Source organism: Leucoraja erinacea, chromosome 4, assembly GCF_028641065.1.
Source record: "Leucoraja erinacea ecotype New England chromosome 4, Leri_hhj_1, whole genome shotgun sequence".
NCBI lineage: Eukaryota > Metazoa > Chordata > Chondrichthyes > Rajiformes > Rajidae > Leucoraja > Leucoraja erinaceus.
This window is the reverse complement of record NC_073380.1, coordinates 27,247,383-27,274,263: the sequence shown is the minus strand read 5'-3', so window position 1 is coordinate 27,274,263 and position 26,881 is coordinate 27,247,383. Positions and strand designations below refer to the sequence as shown.

Below are 26,881 nucleotides of genomic sequence, written 5' to 3'. Positions count from 1 at the left end.
TTTCTGTATCTTTTTCCTAGCTTGCGGATGGGATTATATATGTTGATGGGCGTGTCTACATTTTTAGGAGGCTAGCGCAGACTCAGAGATTGGGTTTTTAGTTTGCCTCGAAGGATCGTGAGGACAAAAGGTTTTACCACGATCAAGTTCATGTTCACGAGACGCCACATGGAAGAAACAGTAAGAACAAAAAGTTATGAATTATTTCTTTGTTTTGTATTACTTCAATAAAAGACCAATTAATCAAGATACAACGCTGGAAGATTTGTTTTTGCTATATGTTAGTGTGTAAACTATATCTCCACCACGTCTCCGAGTAGTAATGGTAATTAAAAGTTGGACATTGAAAAGTTTAGTGATTGCCGTTACAAAATTAAAAACAACACATTTGGTGAAAATGAAAGCCCTTTTTTATTTACCTTGCTTGAGGCAAATTCATCAAATTGTAATTACAATTGTTTTGAACACCAAAAATTGTTCACTAAAAAATTAGCAGTCTGACATAAAACAATACTTTACAGTCTACAAAAAACGAATCAAAGGGGTAAATGTAATTATTTCAGTCACAATAGCTTCATCTAAGTATAGCAGACACATTCAGATTCATTGTTAATTTGGACAAGTCCTTTGGTGTAGATTTCCTGCTTTTCTTTTTTTCAAAAAAAAGTTTGTCATTTCCAGGGGACGTTTCTTTCTCGATCACAGTTTTATCTTTGCAGTGTAGCCAAAAAAGGTCTTGGGAGAAAATTAACAGCATAGTATGTGTAGCTTTTACTCAGGAATACATTAAAATTGGATACTTTAATTATTGAAGTCAACAACACAATAACATGTCATTATAATCCACTTCAGAACATTTTTATTGGTAAGACAAACATCTTTAATCACCTTCTCTTTTGCCATGTGGTTCCATTTACTTTAGGAGGAAAAACATCTTATCTATAATATACGTTAATATTCACAAATAATAATCAATGTAAAATTGCTCCATTCAAATAATTCCAGAAGACTGTTGTGAATAGTACTTCTATTCTCTATTTTACAAATGGAAATGTTGAAACAGGTCAGTCCTTTAAAACAACAGCTGGACGAATATGATTTAGTCTAATCAGCCCAAAACCATTATTGGAACATAATAATGACCCAGCTTTCACTCAGTTCCCCGCCCACAGAAAACACTGGCACTTACTCTATTCAATAATAAAGACTTGCATCTGGGTTTAAAGTGGTAGGTTATACAATTTTGTCCATTGAAATATTTTACCTGCAGGCTTTTAGTGCAGATGCTATAAAAATGTGCTACATTATTGGTGTCTGTTCACACATTTTAAATGTGTGTGTATGTGTGCGCACACACTTCATATGATATTTTGATAAGGTGAAGGCCACTGAACTCAGATTTATCATCTGAAACTTTGGGCACAAAAATAAAAGCAAATGTAGCACATTGCTAACACAGGGCAGGACTACTCACCAATATGATGGCTGCTATCTGTTCATGGCTTCGTGGTTTACAATTACGTACAACTGAGGGATGTTCTCTCAGATGCAATGTACATTCAGTAAACATGGGTGTCTGTTTACATGCAAAACCTACAAATGTGAATAATGCCACATTTGTCTAAGCTCACTGCTTGTTCAATATTAGGATGAAAACCACATTACATAAAAAGCAGTTTTAATGACAAGTTATGGTTAGACATTACATTTTCCAAGTAAAACATTAAACAAATTGAGCACGATAAAGTAACCAGATTTCCATATTGCATGTTAGATTTCAAAATCCATAATCTCTGAATCTTATAAGGAAACATTGATACAGATAATGCTTTCTGACATTGTGTGTGACTGGACAATACTAATTGACAGTTTAAAGCTCGATTATAAATTAGTTGATGTGTTCATTGATACAATGTTCAAGCATCACGGTGGGGTGGAAAAAATACATTTTAATCACAATACTTGGTTTTTGAGCTCAAAGCAAAGATTTTTTTTCAGACCATTTGCTAAATGGTTAAGTGCTGACATTTAGTTTGAGCTCCAAAGACCATGATCAGTGACCATCATGACAGATGTTAATTAATGGGGTGCTTGAATGTGCTTGCATGAGTTGATGCTGTTTTCTCTTGGCTTACTCTGCCCCATTTAGAAGTGAGGTAGTGGCCTGCAAGTTTAGGGTTGTGTAACTAACGCCATGTTAAAAAGATAATTACGTTTTATGAAGATAAATGATTTTCAATTTGTTAGCCATAAAAAGGTCAAGCCAAGTTTTGTTTTCTGGCTCCACTTGCTATTTGCATTCTCAAAAGAAACTGGTGACAAAGGAAATTATGCATAACGCTTTTGGTGAAGCAGACTTCCATAAATTGGCTCCATGGTGAATGACCAAACTATAATTTAAGTATTAAAGACTGGAACTCCAAATCCCCTTGTGTTCTTCTTTATCTTTTTAGAGCTGATGAGAAACTAGTACCTTAAAAAAAGGACAACAGTCTGAATAAAGCATTTCCTGCATCAATTGAATATACTAAACTAAAAATAGCCTCAAACATCAACCCTCACCTGGAAATAAGTGAGCTATTAATGAATTATAGCCGACATTCCCGTATTTAAAACATCTAATCAAAAAATCTCTCGCAAAATCCAGATGTGCAACTCTCCCCAGTTTGAATCAAGGCTCTTTTGCTGCAGGACAATTAGGCTATCTTAGATATAAACCTAGATAGAAGGGCTCAAAGTTTTCCCTCCTTGTGGGAAGAAACTACCAATTATCAGCACTGTTAACACACCATGTAAAAAAAAAACGGGGAAATATATTTATGCATGCCATAGTTTCCTTTGGGGAACATGAGGTTTAAATAGTGAGGTTATATATACACAAACCTGCCACATCTGTCACTGATGACAATAAGGTACAGGAATGCATAAAGAAACCGTACACATACCATACAAAAATGTGTATGAAAAATGTTGTGCACTCTTTAATCACTAACGCTTAAGATTTAAACATGGTTTTACTTCCACCTACATCTCTGAATATGCATACATCAATAATTAATAAAAATGAGCAGGCCATTACTGAATATATTAGCTATTGAGGTGAATTACATGCTTTTCATGTATTTTAAAGGGTAAATGTGACGGTTAGTCACATGATAGAAACCTTAACTTTTGATTCATAAACTAATTTGAACATCGATGTATTACAATATCCCTCAATGTAGATTTCAATAAAATGTCTAGTTTATGAAAATAGTACCTGCCTGTAAACAAAAAAGAACAGAGATGTTTTGAAGGACTGAAATACCAGGAGTGGATTGAATTTGGGTGGGATAAATAGAACCAGTAATGGGTAAATTTAGTTTCTTTTAGAGATACAGCACGGAAACAGAACCTTCGGTTCACCGAGTCCGCGCCGACCAGCAATCCCCATACACTAACACTATCCTACACACTAGGGATAATTTACAACCCTGCCAAAGCCAATTAACCTACAAGCCTATACGTCCTTGGAGTGTGGGAGGAAACCGGAGCACCCGGGGAAAACCCACGCAGTCACAGGGAGAACGTACAAACTCGGTACAGACAGGACCAGTATTCTGGATCGAACCCAGGTCTCTGGTGCTGTGGGACAGCAACTCTACCACTTTGCCACCATGCCGCCCCATATTTAATGAAATCACAGGAATTTTTTAGTTGTTTGCTTTTGTTAAATATGCTCAATATTGAGTATGTAGAATTTTTGTTTTAAATCATTGTACTATAGCTGTGTATGCTGTGCAAACAAGCCGTTCTGCTTTTTACTTTTTCTGATACCATTATTGTATTGCCAATACAATAATAATGCAGGCATAAATTATCAAGTCTCAAGTCTTATTAGATTCTGTTCGAAATTTGGCCAAATGGAAATGTTAGTGAACTCAGTGTAACTAAATCAACACAGATTTATGCAAGGCGATTAGAATGAGTGTTTGTGTGTTTCTAATATACACTCCTTCCTATTGCTCATTAAATGTTTGTGGGCAGAGGAGTGAAAAAAAAAACGCATTAATCAGATGTCAGCAATGCACAGGGTTGAACCTGAATTCATTATCCCATCGAGGGAAGACACAAAATGCTGGAGTAACTCAGCGGGACAAGCAGCATCTCTGGAGAGAAGGAATGGGGGACGTTTTGGATCAAGACCCTTCTTCAGACTATCCCATCATTGCATGCTGGGCATGATGCTCCAATTTGTTATGCAATCATATTACCACAATTTGCTTCACATTATGTCTAAAATGTCACATGAAACTACAAGATTTAGAGAGTTCAGTCTTCAAGTGTAACAAATATTGATTTGAGAGCTTAGAAGACTAGTGGCTGAAAGGGGAGCTGTTTATATATGAATTTTCAAGCCCCATCATTTTGAAGCACAATAAACTACCGCAGGAACTCAGCGGTGAAACATTGCAGTATCGGCATTCTCTCATGTCCCATAATTATGAGGTTTGATTACAAGTCCTCCATACTAACTGCAGTCCAAGGATGCAATCATAACCTAGAGAAAAGTCAGCAAATCTGCTGGATTTTGTATTTGGTTATTGTTTCCATTAATTATATTGAATGGACTTTGAGCAAATGTGCAAATAGGTTGGAAAAAGAAGTAAAAATTGTCTAGATCATATCACTTTCTCCTGAAAATCCAAACAGCTAATGTTGTAGCCATATTGCGAATGGCAATAATGCACCGCTCACAGAGAGGTGGCACAGCTTTAAATTAACTTTCCCAACGTACTATTGACGCCACTGTGATAGTTCTCACACCCTGATTTTAACATGGGCTGAATTAAAACTACAAAACTAGTTTTCATTGTCATTACCAATATAGTATGAATGCACCCATAGATATTCCCATTCAACTACAACATTTATTATGTCAATAAGCATATCCTTAGTTTTAAAATCCCTCAGTTAACTCAACCTATAGTCAAATGTTTGGGATTCAAGACCTGCTAATAAAATGAAAGCAAAAAGAAACCTGCAAATTTTAGAAATCTCAAACAAAAATGAAGGTAACTGGAAATATTCAGTAGGTCTGATAGCATCTGTATAGAATGAAAATGAATTCATGTTTCAGACAATGATCTTTCAATATTTGGGTCGTTCCAGCATTTTGCTTTATGATGTGTAAGTGACTTCATCTCACACTGTCCTAGCAAACAGATACAACTATTGAAAAAAAAATCTTTCAGTCTCAACAATCAACATCAAACACTCTTGTTTCACTTCCGCTTTCCAACATCTACCCCCTACTAGGGTAAGCATTAGACTTGGTTAAGTCATTGGGTAAATAGTTTGGTTAAATCCAAGATTAGTACACAATTAGTGGCAACTTTTAATGTGAGACAGGAAATGATCTGTTTGCAAATAACCAAATATCAACAAAGTGGTTCTAATACCAGTTTGGTGCTGGAACCAGAAGTGTATAGATTAGTAATTCTAGTACTTGAGTATTGTTCACAAAGTGTGAGATCCTAGGAGTGAAACTGTCAAAATGTACGCAAGGTGGCTCATTAATGCCAAATATTCAACTACATTTGGCCCAATAAACTTAAGGGAGCACTTTATGAGAATCATCAACTCAATTCATCAGGCCACTTAACAATATATAACCACAACTGTACCAATCAACCAGATGATCAATCGTATTGAAGTCAATTTGCAATATATTTACAATTGCTTTCCTCAACCCATACTTTTTTTAGGTCATCACACAAATTTTCCATTTGAGAAGAAGCCAAAGATTAAACAACGAGGATATTTTTGTTTATGAAAGGGTAGATATAAAATAGCAGATGGCACAATTATCTCAAATGGTAAACTTGCTTATAACTTTAAACCAGAATCACCATGCCTTCATAAACTAATGTACTTCCTTTTAATTGATAATTTTTGTATAAATAAATATTCAAGTTACTAATGGAGGAAAAAATATTTGATTGGATTTTAAGACAGGAAACCCAATGGCATTTAATTTTTTTTAATATATAAAAATCACTGTAAACCACTGTTAGCTGAAAGTGTTCAAGTTTATACGATGGCACAAGAATTCTTGTGATTATTAGGGTCCTTGAAACGAAGTTTCATCTTTGGCCGATATTTTTCCAAGTACGAGAGTTGTTTGCTGTTGATGGCACCTCTGCGTTTCCTATTTAGTAAATAAAGGACAGAAAAAAGATGAAAAGACATCCAAAAAGCTGATGAAATATTCACTTTTTAAATAGTTTGTACAAGCCCCTTATGTTCCAAATTCAACCAACTACAAAACCTTGACTGCTCATAGACGTATTAATATGTGATTTAAGGTGTATGCCTCAACTGCAGGATTCATTTGCCACAGGACTGTCATTCAACAGTCTCTCACCTATTCTAGAAACTCCTGCATTTATGCGATTTCTCCAGTTGAATTTCTAGTCAAAATGGTTGAAGGTGGAAGATCCATAGCCATCATAACTATTATCAAGTTATCATCGTAGCCATCATAAATGTCAAGGGGGATACATCAACTCTCCCTGAATGTTTTCTTGGATTTTGCTCCGCTTCCATCGATTGCTTCATTTCCTGGGGAATTGCAAATGGGGAATTCCTAACTCTAGCACTGCATAATCATCACAAACCTTCTGATCTGGTATTTGTCGATCACTTATGAAGTGGCTTAAGATGACAGGAACTGTGATATTGACTTGAGGAACTCTGCAGCAATGATCGGGGATTATCTTTTGTACTCCAGCAAGCACATCTTCATTTTTGAATTGTAACCTTTATGTCCATTGACTTAAATTTTATTCAGATATCATGAGGATACTGGTGGCATCTAATCTACCATTCATGCGAGTTTTCAGGTATTTCACGATTTAATATTCTTCAACCTAGTGTTCAGTACTCAGATTCTGGGCCCTGCCATCCTCTTGGATGGATGAGGTTGCTTTTGGAGCCTCCTTCTCTTCCTCCAGTTAATAGTCCTTCCCTATTCATAACAGCGCAACACAAGTGTAGAGCACTGGTTCAATCTGTTATTTGTGGAATTATTTTGTTCTTCATGCTAGGCAGAATAAAATAGATAGCCTATTTATAGCTTAAAAATGTCAAAATTTAATTTTAATTTCACCTGTCACATCTCCTTTTAGTGTCCTCATTGAATTAGTATTTACACACTACATTCATCATCATGATACAGTGATTAATATATCAGGCCATGTGATTACAGATGTTGTAGGTGTACTTCTCTGCTGCCGCTGATGCTCCACAGTGTCTCATTAATTTCTGTGAGTTTAAATTAGCACAATGACAGGTTCAGGCAACATAATGGAGGGTTAATATACAACTTGACTCAACAATGATCATATGGTGGCCAGTCATAATAATAAAACTGTTATGGGCAGATGCATCTGAAATAGATCAATTGGCAAATACAAATTTATGCATTCTTCATCATGTTGGTTCACTGATTATCTGCTGATATCAGGCCAATAGTTTAACATTGTTCAGAATTTGCTTGGTCAGTGGTGGCATCACCAAGACATTTGGTGATGGTTATAGAGGTTCCTCAACTAGAGTACATTTGTTTGCATGCTTTTTCTAACTACTTTAACATTGATTCAGCAACTGACGAAAGTAGGTTAATAATCAGATTTTCTTGCCCATGTCTGACAATGCCATGAAACTTCATGGGTTCTGATATCAAAGCTGAGGAGTCTCACAGCTAATCAGTCCTACTTCTTCACCGTTGTCATGTCAGTACTGCATGTGGAAAATGATGCACCTTGATGCCTGGTAACATCTTGACAAATCTCTTCTGCATCCTCTCTATATTAATACATTTTTCCACAAATGTGGTGACCAGCTCTCCACGCAGTATTCCAGCAGTAACACCAAGAAGTAAAATACAATTTGCATATTATCCAGAGTTTTGTTTTCAAAAGGAACCAGGTGAAGGTCCCTTCTGAAGTTGTGATCAAATCAAATGCTGTCCAAAAGTTAACTACTTTTTGTGTCAGATTCATGGAGCTATACAACATGGAAACAGTCCCTTCAGCCCAACTTGTCCATGCTGACCAAGTTTACATTCTGGACAAGGCCCACAAGGCCCATTGCCCACATGTTTACCCAAATCCCTCTAAGCCCTTATGTATCCATATTACTGTCCAAATGTCTTTAAGTCATAATTGTATTTGCTTCTATAGCTTCTTCTGGTGTACAATGAGGTACAGGTACAATGAAAAGCCTGCTTGCGGCAGCATCAGACAGACTTAAACACACAAAGACAAATTAAACATAAATGACATAAAATTGGAGAATACATTAGTGAAAATGCATGTTTTTTTCCCTAAGTCCATAGTAGTATTCTATGTCCATTTTATTCTGTGTCCAAGATGGCTGCCGGAAGGGAGAGTGTACGCTGGCGCGCTTTAGCTGCCGCTGCTCTCTCTTCATATTGTGTTTTTGATTTTTGTCTTTGGATTGAATTCTGTCTTTAATTTGGGTACTGGTGATGTCTTTACTATTTATTTCATTCCCCTTACATGTTTTTACTCTATTTGCTAAATTTTGTACGGTGTCCTTGAGACTCTTGAAAGGCGCCCATAATTAAAATGTATTATTATTATTATTATTATAGTAAGCGGTGGATTGTTGTGTTTGATTGTCGTAGTAGGGTTAGGGTTAGTTCAAGAAATAGTTGTATGCAAGCAGCTGTTCCTGAAATGGTGGTGCGGGACTTCAGGCTTCTATATCAGACATCTCTTTCAATAGCCAATGTTCGCAGCGAAAAGAGGGCATGGCATGGATGGTGGGGAACATTGATGGTAGATTCCGTCTTCTTGAGGCAGTCTCTCATTTAGATGCTTTCGATAGAGGTGAGTGCTGTGCCTGTGATGGACCTGGCTGACTCCTTTCACCTTAAGCTTATGCACTCTAGTGTTAGAATCCCTGGGAAAAAGACTGAGCGTTTGTTCATGCGTCTCATGATTTTGTATACCTCAATAAGGTCTTCCCCGCCTCCCACGCTGCAAAGAAGAAGTCTCAGCCTGTCCAGCTCTCTAGACCTCAAGCCCGCAAGTCCAGATAACATCCTGGCAAATCTATTCTGCACCCTTTCCAACTTAATGGTCATCCTTCCTGTGGTCAACGAGTAGAACTGCACACAGTACTCGAAGTGTGGTCTTACCAACGAGTAGTGCAGCTGCATTATAGGAACATTTGTACTTAATATGCTCTCAATGAAGAAAAGTGTACCTTGTCCAACCGAATGGCCACTTTCAGGGAGCCATCAATCTGTACTCAGAGACCTTTAATGTAGATAACAAACAGTGGCCCCAGTGTTGACAGTTTGAAACATCACTGCCTACAAGCCTCGAATCAGAAAAATGGGCCCACAAAATTACCATTTAACTCTTCCAAGCCAATTTTAAATACAGCTCATCTAGTATTCCAGGTGATCGATTCTTTCAAATTAACCTACTATATGGGACCTTGTCACAGGCTTTGCTAAAATTCAAATAGACAATGTCCACGGCCCTGCCCTCATCAATCCTCTTGGTGACCTCTTAATAAAACCCCTCAGAATCAAGACTCATGATTTCCCATGCACAAAACTATGCTGACTATTTCTAATCTCCTATCTAAATGTTGTAGAGTCTGTCCTTCAGAATACCCTCCAATACCTTTCCCACCACTGATGTGAAGCTCAGCGGGCCTATAGTTCCCTGGCTTGTCCTTGCTACCATTCTTAAATAATGGTACAACATTAAACAACCTCCAGTTCAGGGAATAAGTAGTACTTACTCTCTGATGAATTGAATGGCATCTTCATACTTCATTCCACATTCGATAAGAGCAACTGCTACCAGTACAGGAGCCCTGCATTATTGAAAATCTGCATAAGTAGATTATAGCACCAAGTAGTGCCCATCTCTCAACATTTTATTGTCTAAAACACAACTTTAAAATATGAAAGCCACAACCAGCCATCTAAACAACCCTCCCAGGAAAAAACATTCTAATTTCTCATTCTTTCACTGATGGCGATGCCAAATATCTTCATACCCCACATGCATCCCCATATCTTCAACCAACACTTCTAGATCAAATCTCCTACCAGCACCTTTACATTAAATACAACAAACATTTGTTTTAATGGACCCCTTTATAACGGATTAGTTATAATAGACAGACCTGCCGTCCCACTCCCAGCCTGCCTAACCAGCCTCGGCTTCTGACCACCCCCCCTCCCCCCCACCCCGATTCACAGTGAGCCCTTCCTCACTCACTGCATGGTCCGGTTGATGCGGTTCACATTGTGGCCCCTGGGTATAATTCTTTCTTCAGGCCGTTGTCACCGGCATGATGCGCTCAGTTAGTGTGGGGCTCCCTGCCCTCTCAAGGAGCAGCTTTTTTCTATTGGCCATCTCTTTGTACACTCGTGCTCACCCCGTCACGTCAGCCATCCCCACTCACCTCCTCCTCCTACCGTTGTTCCGTGCACTCAACACTCCCCCCACCCTCCTTCTCTGCTCGCTCCATCCACTCAGCCTCTCCCCCATTATCCCTCAGAGTCACCAACATACTCCACCTTGGAAGCGGGGAGCAGACAAAATGATGTCTGATACAAATAAGAGGGGGATGGTAAGAGGAGAGGGAGCCCCACGGTGACTGTGTCCTGCCGGCGGTGGTGGCCTGAGGAAAAAGCTGCCAAACAAGGGCTACAACACGAGCCGCAATAACAGCCACTTAAACTGGACCATGCAGCAGTGGGTGATGAGGTAGCTGGTAAAGACCAGTAGCATCAGCGCCTAGTTTTAAGATGAAACAACATAAAATGCTGGAGCAAACTCAGAGACTGAATCAGTTTGAAGAAGGGTCCCGATTTCACCCATCCATTTTCTCCAGAGATGCTGCATGACCTGTCTCCCCCCCCCCCCCACATTATAACAAGGGTTTACTGTATGTTCTTAATGATTATGTCAGGCAGTTAATTAGAGAGTAAAGCATTTACACATTCATTGCACATCGTCCATTTTGCCAACTAATACTTTCCCAAATTATTTTGATATCCTATGTGCCATTTACCAAATCTCATACTTCTAATTAGGAATATTTGATATTTAGTTCTCCCTGATTATATTTCATACAATTTTTTGTAATTCTCCTCATTATATACTCTGCCAGGTTTATTGCTTCTGCCAACGCTTCTCCCCTTTTTGAACCTACTAATTTTCTTCTCCCATAGTCTGCCCTGGGTTAGTTTTCATACATTGATGAGACAGCACAATTTATTTCTGCTACTATCAGGTCAATTGAATTCAATCAACTATTCATTTTTACTCAACTACTTTAAATAACAACTACTTCCGAGTAAAACTGTGCTATGTTAGACAATGGCCCGCAAAAGCTTGTATACATACCGCCCAAGGCCAGCAACACAATGGACTGCTACACAGCTTCCAGGTTGTTCCGAAAACTTTGTTTTAAGTAAAGTTAGCCAATCATCCACAATTTTGCTTGGAGGTGGATCACCATCATCAAATGGCCAATCCTTAAAAAGGTAAAAGTACTATAAAATACAAGGTTTTGTGGCACAACAAAGACTTTGCTTTTATCTTTCCCAAATATGTAACATTTTAATACATGGGTCTTGCAAGATACATCATAACATGAATCCGGTTTAGACATCTAATAAAAGATGGTCAAGCATCTAATAAAATAATCATTTTGTGTGCTAAGATTTATTAACATTAAGTATAAACTCCATCTTCAACCCATTCTATTACTAGCCTTGAGGTATTCTTTGAAGACACTGCACTTAATGATGGAAGTAGGAAGAAAATAGTACAGTCCACGGGGAAAATGGTTTTCCCTGTCTAATTTGCGTCACATTACATCCTATGAAATTCCCGTTCCCACTTGTTCCTGAATATTAATGTTTTGGACCTTCTATTTGCAATGAATGATGGAAAATTCACAAATAAAAACCAAATTAAAATCTGTTCTAATTGAAGCCACAGTAAACAATATCTGTATTTTGTTCCTAAGCAATGCTGTGAATCTACCACAGGAAAATAGACTCCCAAATGAATTCCAGGGTTGCTGGCATATTATTTTTATCTCCCAAAAAATGCCGCATGGGAACAGAATGTTTTTTTTAAAATTAGAGCTGCACTACCAAGACATATGCTTCAACTGAACTTGCTGCTCATCGGGATTTCTAAAAATGACAAATATTAGCCAGCTAATCTGTTAATGCAAAAATCTCACTGCATCACAGAGATGTTACACTCAGGTAGAATGGGAACTTCAACAATATAAACTAATTCTGAGTTTTGCAAAAAATTGTTACCATAGAGAGACATTGCTTGCCACTTAGTTCAAAGAGAGTTAGGTTTCAGTTCAACAGGATCCATGCTGTACAGCAACTGGATGGTCATCAAGCTGGCTGAGCAGCTTTTTAAATTGTAACTTTGAGTAATAGCCGACTGGGCATAATGGGAAAGTATAATTTTAAATATTTTGCACAATCCAAATTTCAAAAGGCAATACAGAAATAAGATAGAAGTACAAACACTGAATTAGACAAACAGATACTTAAAAATCCATTTTACTTCGGAGTCACGTGAGTGACTATGTGAAGAAGCCCATTCAGCCGCACGTGCGTCATTACGTCAGACGCATTGGTGCAGGACGGCCGGTTGGGGCAACAGCTCCCCAGCCCGGTAAGTTTAAAGACAAGGTAAGCTGGTTTTTCTTACCTGTTTTATTCCCTGCAGGAACCTCTTGTTCCAGAGGTTTCCTGCCGGAGGATTCGTGAGGCCCGAAGAGGGAACCAGCTATGGGCTGTGGCTGTGTAACAGGGCTGCATAATGGGGATGCCGAATATATGGCAGTGTCGACTTATTGCTCTAAGCCGTGTCAGCAGCGCCTTGTATAGGGCTGTTTAAATGTATGGCAGCAGCACCTGGAGAAGGGCTGCAATGAGGAGGTGAGCTTACTGGGGCATTTTCTGACCCTGAAGGGTGGACCTGTTGGAGAGGTCATACCAGCAGCGCCTTGTAGTAGGGCTGCTTAATGTCTCCCTTATGGAAGAGGAGAACATGCCGGGTCAGTGTAATCTGATGCCGAGGCTGAGGGTATAGAGTGGAGCATACCACAAGGAATGAAGGGCACATGTCAAAGGTACGATTCTGGCAGCAAGGTTGTCATTACAACAATGCAGTGAATATCAGGGGAGTTAGAGCCACCCGCCGAATATTCTATTCAGGTGAGACATATACCACAGGCAAAACCTGAAGGGCGAAGCACATAGTTTAGGGGGAAAACGCACCCCACGGCTTCATCGGCAGGAAGCGGTTCACTGAAGATGGTAGCAGCATTAAGCTGACCAGAGTTACTCTACAACTAAGTGACCACGAACAAGTTGGTAAGATTTACAATTGGTTGGGCAACACACAAATAACTGAGACATTGTCATCTACTCAGAGGCATTTTAACCAGGTAACTGGACAATACTAGTATTCCAAGAAGGTTGGAATTTGGCCAGAAGAGTGTTGAGCCAGGTCCAGTATTTTTAGCCAGGTTGCCTTCGAGACAGGCTTGGAGATATGGGGAATTGTCTTTCAAGGCAAGGTCAGAATTATGGCAAGAGTTGTCTTGGGACATGTGAAAATTATCAGAACCGGGCCAAAGTTATTGTCAGGGCAGACTCGAAATGATGGCAGGTGTGGCCTGTTCATTAAAAAAGAAGGGTGATCAAACTAGTTTTTCCATGTACAATGATCATCAGAGATGTTTGAAGGCATTGTTATGATGAGGCAAGTTAAACAGTATGATAACAATAAATCATTCAATGGACTACTCAGAGTTCAAAAACAATTGTGATGTATTGTCTGATTTATATTTTGATGTTGTATTTGACTAAAATCCACTCAGTTTCAAGCTAATTGAGGAATTGGTTTCTCCTATCCAGTAAATGAGGTTATCAAATGGATAGTTGCCATGTGACTCCGCCCTGGGCAATAGATTGCAATCAATAGAAACCGGGAACAGCCTTGTGGTTATAAATTACTGGAGAGAGTTGTTTATGCTCAGCTAAAACTATTCCTGGAGGAGCATGATATTCGGGAGATCTTCCAGTCTGGATTTAAAACCATGCACAGCACGGAGTCAGCATTGCTAAGGGTTTTTAACAACATCCTCCTGGCTAATGATTCTGAGGATTGTGTGGTTCTTGTCCTGCTGGACTTGTCTGCCGCCTTTGATACGGTGGACCATAATATCTTATTATCTCGGCTACAGCAGTTAGTGGGGATCTGCGGCAGTGCCCTGGGATGGTTCAGGTCCTATCTGGCGGGCAGAACATGTGTGTTAGCCTTGCTGGGTTTGAATCCTCTTCCGCTCCCCTGTCAAATGGGGTTCCACAGGGTTCGATTCTGGGGCCCCTGCTTTTCTCGCTGTACATACTTCCTCTGGGTTCCATCCTTAGAAAGCATAGCATCTCTTTCCACTGTTATGCAGATGATACCCAGCTTTATTTGCCGCTGAGGGGGGAAAAATCTGTAAAATCTGTAAAATCGCTTCTGTCTTGTCTTGATGACATTAAGTCCTGGTTGGCCCTAAACTTTCTTGGATTTAATGAAAAGAAGACAGAGGTGATTTTATTTTTTTATTTTTATTTTATTTTTTTAATTTTATTTTTATTAGAAGTACGGTAAATTACAATCCTACATAACACATATATCTTAATACAATTTTTATACCGCTTCATTTTTTTTGAGCTTTAAGAAAAAGGTAGAAGTAAGGAAAGTAAAGAAAGTGCAAGAGAGTCGTGAAGTGCAAGAGTGTTGGGAAAAGAAAGCCCCTTAGGAAAGAAGTTAGAGAAGGAAGTAAAGTGAGAAAATAGACCCTAGAAAAGAAAGAAAGAGAAAATAGAAACAATCGCTCTATTATAACATTAAACTCCGCAGAAAGGGGACTACCAACCAAGTCTGTTTTTTGTTGTTTTACCTCCCGTTACCAGGTCCTGACTATTGCACCTCATACTTGTAATAGGTCCAGAAACATAGACCACGTCTTTTGGAATTGGTCTGCTTTACCGGCTAGGAGGAATCTCATCTCTTCCAGATGTAATGTTTCAAACATATTTGATATCCACATTTTTATTGTTGGTGTCGGCGCATTTTTCCAGAATTTAAGTATAAGCTTTTTTCCCATTATTAGCCCGTAATTAAATAAATTCTTCTGACACACGTTTAATTCAGGGTTACCTTCCGATATTCCGAAAATAATCCATTCTGGTTTTGGTACCAGTTTTATTTTGATCAATTTTGAAAAAATATCAAATATTTCATACCAGAATTTTTTGATTTTTATACAAAAAACAAAAGAGTGCGCTATGGTAGCTTCTTGACACAGGCATTTATCACAGATTGGTGAAACATTAGGGAAGATTTTATTTAATTTAGTTTTTGAATAGTATAATCTATGTAATGTTTTAAATTGAATGAGCGTATGTCGTACGTTGATCGAACATTTATGCACCTGTAGTAAATGATTATCCCAGGTCTCTTTTGAGATTTTTATAGCTAATCCTTGTTCCCAATCTTTTCTAATTCCATCTGTTGTGGGTATTTCTATGTTTAAAATGATATTATATAGGTACGATATTAAATTAGCTGATTGAGCTAATGAGGTGATTTTATTTGATCCCAATGGCTGCCGTGAACCTCCATTTGTTGATTTAGGTCCATTGTCAAGGTACGTGAAGCCAACAGTTGTGAACCTGGGTTTTAGGATGGACAGTGACTTTAAATTAGATCGCCAAATATGCGCGGTGGTTAAGTCCAGCTTCTTTCACCTAAGGAAGCTGGTGAAGGTGAAGCCCATTCTCGAGCGGCAGCATTTTGAGACAGTAATCCATGCCTTTATTACATCTAGGCTGGATTACTGTAACGCGCTCTATTTTGGTGTTGCTCGTTCTTCACTGGCTCGTCTCCAGTTGGTTCAGAATGCTGCTGCTCGCCTTTTAACAGGGACTCGAAAGAGGGAGCACATATCGCCAATTCTGGCCTCCCTACACTGGCTCCCGGTGCACTTTCGAGTTCATTTTAAGATACTGTTATTTGTTTTTGAATCTCTGAATGGGCTCGCCCCGCCTTCCCTCTCTGAGCTGCTCCACCCATACGCTCCTGCCCGGTCCCTCAGGTCAGCTGGTCAGCTGCTCCTGGAGGTACCGAGGTCTAGTCGGAGGCTCAGGGGGGATAGAGCCTTCTCTGTTGCTGCTCCGGCACTCTGGAACACCCTGCCGTTGCACATCAGACAGGCCACCTCACTGTCCATCTTCAAATCCAGTGTTAAAACACATTTTTACACCCTGGCTTTTGACCATGCCTGAGGCTTTGCTTCTGTTTGTGGTGTTTTTGATGTTTCTTTATTTTACATGTCTTTTCCTACTATTTCTTTTGATTGTTATTTTTGGTGTGTATTAACTTTTTTGTCAATGATTAGTGATGTACAGCACTTTGTTGCAGCTATGTTTGTTTTTAAAGTGCTCTGTAAATAAAAATTATTATTATTATTAATTATTATAAAGGAGTTCCTATTCATTAGACTAACTGACAATGTAATAGATTTGATGCAGCTGTGCATTTGGGAGAACTGACAGCATGCTTAATGACAAACAATAAGGGTCATGAAGATCATTGATAATACAAATTGTTATTGCTAGCTGAAGCTAAGAAAGCTACTATGATGGACAAACAGTATTCAGCATTGCTCCAGTTGATCAATAAATATGTAATTATATTGCAAAAACGATGCTATGGCTTAAGGTGGGAACATGCGAATGTCATCTCTAGTTGAGGTGCAGGAGATTTGCAATGAGTTATTAACTCTTCAGTATTGGTAACAACTATCTATAGACCATAAGTGCATTATGGGTTAAAAGAGTGATTGAGTGAATATGCATAAGGGCATGCTCAACTTCACGTTGATACACCAAGATGTGGCATATGATAAGCACGAGGGTGCAATCAGGGAAAAGGTACATAATCTAATTTGCCACTGGAGTATCATTAAGTACAGATCAATGACAACACAGAATGGGTGTTGGACCACGCAGTATTTATGAAATTCTGATTTAATGCAACACCAAATATAGATATATTGTTTCATGCTAATTAAAGGTTGCAAAATGTGTGGCATAACAGTGGCGAAAGATACATTCTCGCTACAAGCATGAGGAATGGTCTTTTATGTCTTCCTCCAAATTTGCTTTATGAGTCGGGTCTTGGAATAGAGTCATCAAGAGTCGCTTTAGGTTCCAGCTGTGGAATTGGCCTATGCAGTTTGATTCCCGATTTGTCGGGAATAATAATAATGCAACATTATATGGTTATTTAAACGTAATTTGCTGGTCCAGCCTGCGGCTTGAAAGATCAGCCGGTGCATGATAAAATCAATATATGTTCTACAGATTCTCAATAGACTGCTTATGGCTTGAGTTTGTCATGCCTATTTTTGTATGTATTCACAGTGCTGGAATGGTAACAAAAAGCGGTATTTTGCTGCTTCAGGAGATGGGAAGCATTTGTTTAATGCTCATGTTAGATTTTAAAATGGTACAGATTCTGAGTTATTGCAGTTCATTTAAATGGTCTTTGACAATATTGAATTATAGGATCATTAACTGTGCCAAGGGGCTTTCCGTCAGACTAACTGCAGCTAACGAGGTCTAAGTTGTTGGGTTCACCTCGGATATCAAGTTAGTAAAGGATATCTGTTACACAGGTTTCCCAGGACAAGTACAATGTAGTATGGGAGATTGACATTGTGTAACACTATTTGAACCAGGGGGTCCAGCTACATTCTTAGCTTTGATCGGACCTCATTAGGTAGTTATCCTCCTGACGCTGGTTAGTGCAACAGGTCACTCGCTACATTATTGTGACAGGAGAGGATGATTACATCTGCAAATATATGCATAGTATTTTATGCTATAATTAATTTAAGCAGAGCAGTAGGGGTGTCAGGTCTTAAAATAACTCAAGACATACCCAGGGATTTCTCGTTATGTGGACGACAGATAGCACAATAGGACGACAGATAGCACAATGGGCTAAGAGTTCGGCTGGCGACCGGAAGGTAGCCGGTTCAAATCCCGCTTGGAGTGCATACTGTCGTTGTGTCCTTGGGCAAGACACTTCACCCACCTTTGCCTGTAATGGAATGTTACGGCGGCAGGCGCGGGCACACCGCGACGCCCTGTGTCTCCCTTTCAAGGGAGATGCTAAAAATGCATTTCGTTGTCTCTGTACTGTACACTGACAATGACAATAAATTGAATCATTTCATTTCATTTCATATACAACAAGACGTCAACGTCACCAAGAGCCATTGAGACTGAGCTAACTATGATTGTTAGTTACAAAAGACGTTATAAGAATCTCTGCTCAGATCTTGTCAGGTGTTAAAATGGAGTTGAGGTATGCAGGAGTAGATATTGATCTGGATCTCGCTCCATCAGGGTTGCTATAACAGCAGCAGCAAGGGTTAATTACGTTCCGCTGGACCACATCATATCGGCTGTAGTGTGGTCAAACGAACAATATTTCAAACATGTTATAATAACCCGTTGCCAGACCAGAGGTATTCTCAATTTATTTTATGTTCTGTTATAAGTTCCATCCGGATGAGAGATGTGACTATTGTTATTGGTTATTTAACAGCATCAGCAAGTTTAAATCTATGTCATGACTTTATGCATTATGAATGTTTCCCCTCATTTTGTCAATGAGGCAGTTGTGGTTGTGTAGACTTGTTTTCTCACGGCATGAAATCACAGAGCTTTGAAATCTTCACGTAGTCACTCACGTGACTCAAGTAAAATAGTAAGATTTTTTTTTAAAAATAATATTTTTATTAGAAGTAGACATATTATAAAGTATAGTTACATATTATAGTAAAAAAACTTTTCATATACATCAGTCATACATTATTAAAATTTTCAATTGTCGATTACTTCTGCTTTTAGTGTTTTTTTTATATAGAAAAAGAGAGAAAGAGAGAATAAAGAGTTACAAATATCAAAAAAACAAAAAAGGTGGAATGGATTACTTATAATACGTCATTGGAGATAGGTTCGTAGATTATAAAGTATGACTTTTCCTCTAATCCTGAGTTCAAGTTCAAGTTTCAGTTGGGTTTTCGTGCTGGGCCAATCTATCCCGTCAGATAATGGAGCCCATATTTGATCAAAAAGTTCTTGTTTGTCCATTAAGACAATTCTTTCAATTCTTTCTAGATATAGGGTCTCCAACATTTCCACAATCCACATTTTAATTGTGGGGGTTGTAGGGCCTTTCCAAAATTTTAATATTATTTTTTTCCCGGTTATTATACTGTAGTCGAGGAAATTTCTTTGGCTTGTTGTGAGTGTTAAGCTTTGCTCTGATATTCCAAGTATTATTAATTTTGAGTTTGGATCCAGTTTTGTATTAATAACTTCTGAAATTATTTCAAAAATATCAGTCCAGAAATGTTTAATTTTTATACAATTTGCAAACGTATGTGTTAAATCAGCATCTAGATGTAGACATTTATCACAAATAGGAGAGATTTGTGGGAAGATTCTATTTAGTTTTATTTTAGAGTAGTGCAATCTATGTAAGACTTTAAATTGTATTAAAGCATGTTTGGCATTTAACGAACATTGATGTATATGTTGTAAACTTTCGTCCCACAAATCTTTCGTTATAGGATGACCTCATTCATTTTCCCATGTGTGTCTACATGGTTCCATCGGTGGTACCTTGTTGTTTAGGAGGGTGTTATAAATATAAGCTATTAATTTTTCAGTGTTAGGATGCTTGTTCAAACATACATCAATTATTTGAGTGCAGTCCATGATTCTGTTGTAACTCCTGAAATGAAAGAAAAGAGCCTTTCCCATAAAGATGTCCAATCTTTTTAATTCCATAATTTTTCCATTGTGTGAAACCCTTATCCAAAAAGGATGGCTTGAATAAAGGACTATTTACAATGGGAAGGCATAGTGGTATATTATTCAATTTTAAAACTTTTTTAAATTGTTTCCAAATTCGTATTCCACTATGTATTATGGGGTTTTCCTTATAGGTTTTTTTTTGTGTAGTTTTGTGGTAGCAAATATGATCGGACCAATTTCAAAAGGTAAACAGTCTTCCTTTTCCATCCTTAAACAATCTGGTTGTTGATCCATTTTTTCCAGCCAGAAATTCATGTTTTTAATATGGACTGCCCAGAAATAAAACTTGAAATTTGTCAAAGCCATACCTCCATTTATCTTTGACTTACATAAATGTTTTTTACTTATTCTATGATTCTTATAATCCCAGATAAAACTGGTAACAATGGAGTCGACTTTTTTGAAAAAAGTTTTTGGGATATATATTGGGATTAATTGAAATAGGTACAGTAGTTGCGGTAAGAAGATCATTTTTATAGCATTAATTCTACCAAGCATTGAAATGTGAAGTGTTTTCCAGTATTGAATATTCTTGTGTATTTATTCAGTAAGGGTAAAAATTTAGTTTAAATAAAGAGGTATATGTCTTAGTTACATAGATTCCTAAGTATTTAAATTTATCATTAACTATTTTAAAAGAGGATTGTTGTAATGCATGTAAATTGAGTTTTGTTATTGGCATGATTTCACTTTTATTCCAATTAATTCTATATCCTGAAAACTGACCAAATTGAGTTATTAAATTTAATAGATTTGGAATACTAGTTTCTAACTTTGTAATATATATTAGTACATCATCTGCATATAAGGACATTTTATTCCTTGTGTCTCTAGTGTTATATCCGTATATTCCTGTATGGGTTCTAACGCTTTCCGCTAAGGGTTCGATTGCAAGAGCAAATAATAGTGGGGATAGTGAACATCCTTGTCTACAACCTCTAGAGATATTAAATTTAGTTGATAACATTTGGTTTGTTAATATTCTAGCTGTTGGGTTAGAGTATAACAATTTAACCCATGTATAGTACTTCTCTCCCAATTGAAATTTTTCCATCACCGAAAATAAATATGGCCGTTCTACCTGGTCAAATGCTTTTTCAGCATCTAACAAAATAATTGCTAGCTCTGCATTAAGAATTCTATTGGAGTATATAATATTGAATAGTCTTCTCAGATTATAAAATGAATAACGTTTTGGAATAAAACCTGTTTAGTCGGGGTGTATTAATTTGTTAATCACTAAGCTCAATCTATGAGATAGAATTTTAGTTAATATTTTCTGATCAGTATTTAAAAGGGCTATTGCTCTATATGAACCTGGGTCTTCAAGATCCTTATCCGTTTTTGGTATGAGTATGATTGTAGATTCATTTAGTCTCTGGGAGTTTCTGTTGAGTGTGAGCGTATTTGTACAGTGTCTGTAGGCGTGGAGAAACCAGATCATAAATTTTTTAATAAAATTCAGAACTTAGACCATCAGGACCTGCAGTTTTTCAGTTTTTTAAAAATTTAATTGACTCTTCGATGTCTTTTATCGTAATTTCAGCACCTAGTGATTCTCTCTCTTTCTGATCTAAACCCGCAAGCTTACATTTCTGTAGAAATGTTTCCATTCCTGCTGATTGTTCTGTCATTTTAGACGAGTACAATTTTTGATAGTATTGTAAAAATCTATCATTAATATCTTTAGGCAGTGTTAGTGTTTCTCCCTTGTCTGTTCTAATTTTGTAAATTGTTTTTTCCCCATCCAGTTTACGAAGTTGTCGCGCTAATAGTTTTTTGTGGTTCATCACCAAATTCAAAATTTAATTGTTTTGTATGTTGATAAAGTTTTATAACTTGGTCTGAGTATATCTTGTTCAATTTATATTTCAGTACTGCAATTTTATTGTGTTTTATCATGGATGGTGCTGCTGCATTTTCTATGTCTAATTGACTTATCTCCATTTCCAATTTCTGTTGTTTGGCCCTATTCTCTTTGTTAAGAAATGATTGAGAAGAGATTAATGCTCCTCGCACAAATGCTTTAAATGTTTCCCAAAGAAGGGAGGCAGAGATTTCAGGGCTATCATTAGCCTCAAAAAACATATTAATCTGTTTTACGAGGTATTCATTACATAACTTTTCTTTTAAGATTTGGGGATTAAGTCTCCATTGTGACTGTGTCTCTACCATTCCGTTTAGTTTAATCATAAATGTTAGTGGAGCATGGTCTGAGATTATGAGATTATGATATTGCGAGTTATAGGTAAATGGGATAAGTTTTGAGTCTACTAAAAAATAGTCTATCCTCGAGTAAGTTTTTGTACTGGTGAGTAAACTGAATATTCTCGACCCGATGGGTTTTCAATTCTCCAAACATCCTTAATGTTGGTAATATTGTAACAGTAAGTTATGTACTGGTGAGTAAACTGAATATTCTCGACCCGATGGGTTTTCAATTCTCCAAACATCCTTAATGTTGGTAGTATTATAACAGTAAGATTAAACGAGAACTTATCAGTTTGTTTGATATTTATTTTATGAGGAGTTACGATGAGGGAATACGTGCCCTCCGCTCCCAGCCCTCGTTAAGCTCATCTGGTAGTTCTAGTCTTCTTTCATCTTACTATCATACTTCAGTCACTGTTATTATTATCTGTGATTTCACACCGCTGCTTTGAAGATTGACGCACTTGCGGCTGAACGGGCCTTCTTCACGTATTCCCTCATCGTGACTCCTCATAAAATAAAGATCAAACTTCAAACTGGTAAGTTCTTGTTTAATCTCACTATTATATTATCTGGAGTACAATATTTATCTGGAGTACAATAATCCACACATAAGATTCATTTCTTAGGTTCATCCGGTTTGACAGGTATTTGTGGCTTAATTTACAATTAAAAAATAAAAATGTTCTACTTTGTAACAAAGCCCAAGTATTATACAACAAGAACACTTTAGAAATACCCAGAATTCTCAACAGATCACAGATCTCCTTTGATTATTTAAGATTGCAAAATCACACAGCTTGTAAAGAAACACTGACAGCAGTTTTACGATTTTCACATTTAACCTTGCATATGCTGAAACTTCAAAGTTATGAGCTTTATAGAATAATAATATGTGATCTACAGAGTTCTGCCTACATAACTTAACATAGAAAATAGGTGCAGGAGGAGGCCATTCGGCCCGTCGAGCCAGCACCGCCATTCATTGTGATCATGGCTCATCGTCCCCTATCAATAACCCGTGCCTGCCTTCTCCCCATATCCCTTGACTCCACTAGCCCCTAGAACTCTATCTAACTCTCTCTTAAATCCATCCAGTAACTTGGCCTCCACCGCCCTCTGTGGCAGGGAATTCCATAAATAACTGATGCAAAATCCACAACAACTTTTTTCTTAGATTTCCATTTTTAAATTGATACCTACTTATATTTGGTAGGAAGAAAGTGTTTTCTTTCCCATTTGGTCAAATTCATCCAGATGTGAACAGCAGAATTCTAGTGTTTACGTCTAACCATATAACATATAACATATAACAATTACAGCACGGAAACAGGCCATCTCGGCCCTACAAGTCCATGCCGAACAAATTTTTTTCCCCTTAGTCCCACCTGCCTGCACTCGTACCATAACCCTCCATTCCCTTCTCATCCATATGCCTATCCAATTTATTTTTAAATGATACCAATGAACCTGCCTCCACCACTTCCACTGGGAGCTCATTCCACACCGCCACCACTCTCTGCGTAAAGAAGTTCCCCCTCGTATTACCCCTGAACTTCTGTCCCTTCATTCTGAAGTCATGTCCTCTTGTTTGAGATGGATGCCTTTCAATTGTGATCAATTTTCTGCTTTGCACAATTTGCAATTGCCTCTTTGACCATTTACTTCTTAGAGTCAGTCATATTATAGGGTGGAAAAAGACCCTTCAACCCAACTTACCCACACCGACCAAAATGTCCCAGATACATTCAAGTTTGGCCCATACCCCTCCAAACCTGTCCTATCGATGTACTTGTCTAACCATTTCTTAAATATTGAGATAGTCCCTACCACAACTACCTCCTCTGGTAGCTTGTTCCATACATCCACTGCCATTTGTGTGTAAAAATTACCCCTCAGTTTTCCATTAAATCTTTTCCCCTTCACCTTAAACCTATGTCCTCGGGTCCTTGATTTCACCTATACTGGGCAAGAGACTCTATGCATCTACCCGAACGATTCCTCTCATGATTGTATATACCGCTACAAGATCACCATTCATCTCCTGCGCTCCACAGAATAGAGTTCCAACCTACTCAACATCTTCCTATAGCTCAGACTCTCTAGTCCTAGCACCATCCTCATAAATTTTCTCTGTACCCATTCCAGCTCTTATAAAATAATTACATTTTGCACCTTCAATGCTCTTTGTCCAACCCCATCAGGTTTAATTGATAATGTAACAGAATGCAATTCAATTAAATACAGGGGATCACAAGTATCCATTTGGCTATTCGTCGAACACTCAGGTCTCCAAAGTCATTGGTATTCTTCCCTGTCTTTTAAAACATTCTTGGTCCCATCACCAAACTTAATTCTAATTCCAGAGGATGAATGAAGCACAGTATGGTTCACATTATACAACTTTCCCTTTAAAAATGAATTATACATCCAACAGCTAGCCTGCCTTTCAATCAAGTTAGTGACATCTTATCCTAACCCTCCTCTTCCATCTTTCTTCTCTTCCACCCCTGCAATCAGACTGAAGTAGGGTGTCAACCCAAAATGTCGCCTATCTATGTTCTCCAGTGATGCTGCCTGGCTAGCAAATTGTGCCCATGAATGTCTTCCATGAACCATTCAACACTTACAACATTGAAGAACAAGGCCATGAAAAATTCACACAAAAGCCTTGAAATGTACATGGTAGGGCACCAAAAATGAAAAAAAAAAGATCAAGTACTTGTTAGATGCTGTGGCTGCTGAACATTGATTTAATACAAATGTTGTAATCAAAACAACTCACCCTATTTTAACTTTTACCAAATTAAAGTGGTGCCTGTCAGGAAATATATTGTAATTGCCACATTATCATTGGCACATAAGGAAACCCTCTCTGGTCAGCACTGAACTCAAGTAAGCACAGAACAAACCAAGTTAAACATCTGTGGAATGCAAACATTTTTATGAATAAAATGCAAGGAGCCTTTACTTACTATCACTTCAATACTCTCATTCTCCACTGGCTTCTTATCATACGTGGTATCACATACTCTCACAAGAGTTGTTACACCATACTTCTTTAGCTCCTAAGAGAAGAAAACATGAATAACTATTTAAGAATTATTGCTGATGAAGACATTCTGGTAGATGAATGAGACATGTAATCTACAGTTTATTGTTTTATATTGTGGGTTATGAACTAAAAAACTGAATTCAAATTAAGAGCATGGTGGTTTTAGCATTTTTAATATTAAAAATAGCAAAACCAGTTTGAAATTTATTCTCACCCACAAAATAGAAGTCAATAAATCTGCAAACTCGATTTGGCCATTGCTGGTGCATGATACAAGAATAAATCTCAAAAAGTTTTTAAAACTCAAAAGTTTCTTCTTGTTAAATTGGAAGGGCATTGCTTATTCACATCTGGTAATTTGTGTTTATTGTTGTTTATTATTGTTGTTTATTATAGACCGTAAGGCCTGAACGACAATAAAGGTAATTCTAATTCCAATTCTAATTCTTGTAATTCTAATTAAGCCACATGATTACATATTTACTATACAACTTATATAATCTGTAATTATCTGGAAAGAACTGAAAGAACCATTTGACCTCAAATATGCCTTCTCAACATCACTGCTTGTTCAAATTTCCATCATCTCACCTGTTCCCCTTTTCTCAGCTCATTAGTTGCTGATGGATGATGATTTGACTATTCTGAAGCACTTCTATTTTATCCTCTGATATTTTAACTTCCATGAACTAAACACATTCAAAACCTTCGTATCATTGATATTTGGACACATTTGCCCTTCATTTCATATTTTTAATATTTGAACCACATGGCTCCCAGCTTCCAAATACCTCCTCTAATTTTGACTGACTTTTGTTCCATCAACAACTGTGACCATGCCTTCAAGTAACTGTCCACAGAGAAGTTCTGGAATTTCATTTTGATTTCTGCTCTTTAGGCCTCAATCTTCAAACTTGTTAAATTTGAACTGACCAACAATAAAACCTGGTAACGGGAGGTAAAACAACAAAAACAGACTTGGTTGGTAGTCCCCTTTCTGCGGAGTTTAATGTTATAATAGAGCGATTGTTCTTATTTTCTCCTTCTTTCTTTTTAGGATCTATTTTCTCACTTTACTTCCTTCTCTAACTTCTTTTCTAAGGGGCTTTCTTTTCCCAACACTCTTGCACTTCACGACTCTCACGCACTTTCTTTACTTTCCTTACTTCTACCTTTCTCTTAAAGCTCAAAAAAAATGAAGCGGTACAAAAAATGTATTAAGATATATGTGTTGTGTAGTATTGTAATTTACCGTACTTCTAATAAAAATAAAATTAAAAAAAAAAAAAAAAAATTGAACTGAATAAGCTCACACTATGTGACACTGTCCAGATATTCTCAAAATTAGCAATAACATAAAATTAAAAAATATACATACTAAAAGAAAAATCAGGCATTATGGCATCATGGCAAATTACCGGCCACCAAATATCCAATCCCTGACTGGCTCTATTATCTTCAACATTTATGTAGATCGTAAATTTCTGATCATTCCCAAAGGTGCTATTGACAAGTGAAATAACAATGGGAAGGCAAAATCATTGTATAAAATTATGCAGGATAAAAAGCAGGAGAAGATGGAA

The 26,881-nt window shown here is 37.5% G+C and overlaps 1 protein-coding gene across 5 annotated transcripts in view; it reads right to left on the bottom strand.

The window, feature by feature from the left end:
* Nucleotides 1–6,006: 6,006 nt before the first annotated feature.
* The window catches only part of LOC129696213 (protein tyrosine phosphatase type IVA 3-like), a 94,547-nt gene continuing 73,672 nt past the window's right edge, over nucleotides 6,007–26,881 (bottom strand). For 4 of the 5 annotated variants that reach the window (XM_055633881.1, XM_055633884.1, XM_055633880.1 and 1 more), the window contains 4 exons: nucleotides 25,219–25,311; nucleotides 11,445–11,575; nucleotides 9,826–9,900; nucleotides 6,007–6,190 (listed from right to left, as the gene is read on the bottom strand). In XM_055633881.1, the coding sequence (XP_055489856.1) occupies nucleotides 6,073–6,190; nucleotides 9,826–9,900; nucleotides 11,445–11,575; nucleotides 25,219–25,311 (417 nt within the window). In that variant the 3' untranslated portion in view covers nucleotides 6,007–6,072. The remainder of the gene's footprint in view (nucleotides 6,191–9,825; nucleotides 9,901–11,444; nucleotides 11,576–25,218; nucleotides 25,312–26,881) is intronic. The other variant, XM_055633883.1, reaches the window with a different exon arrangement.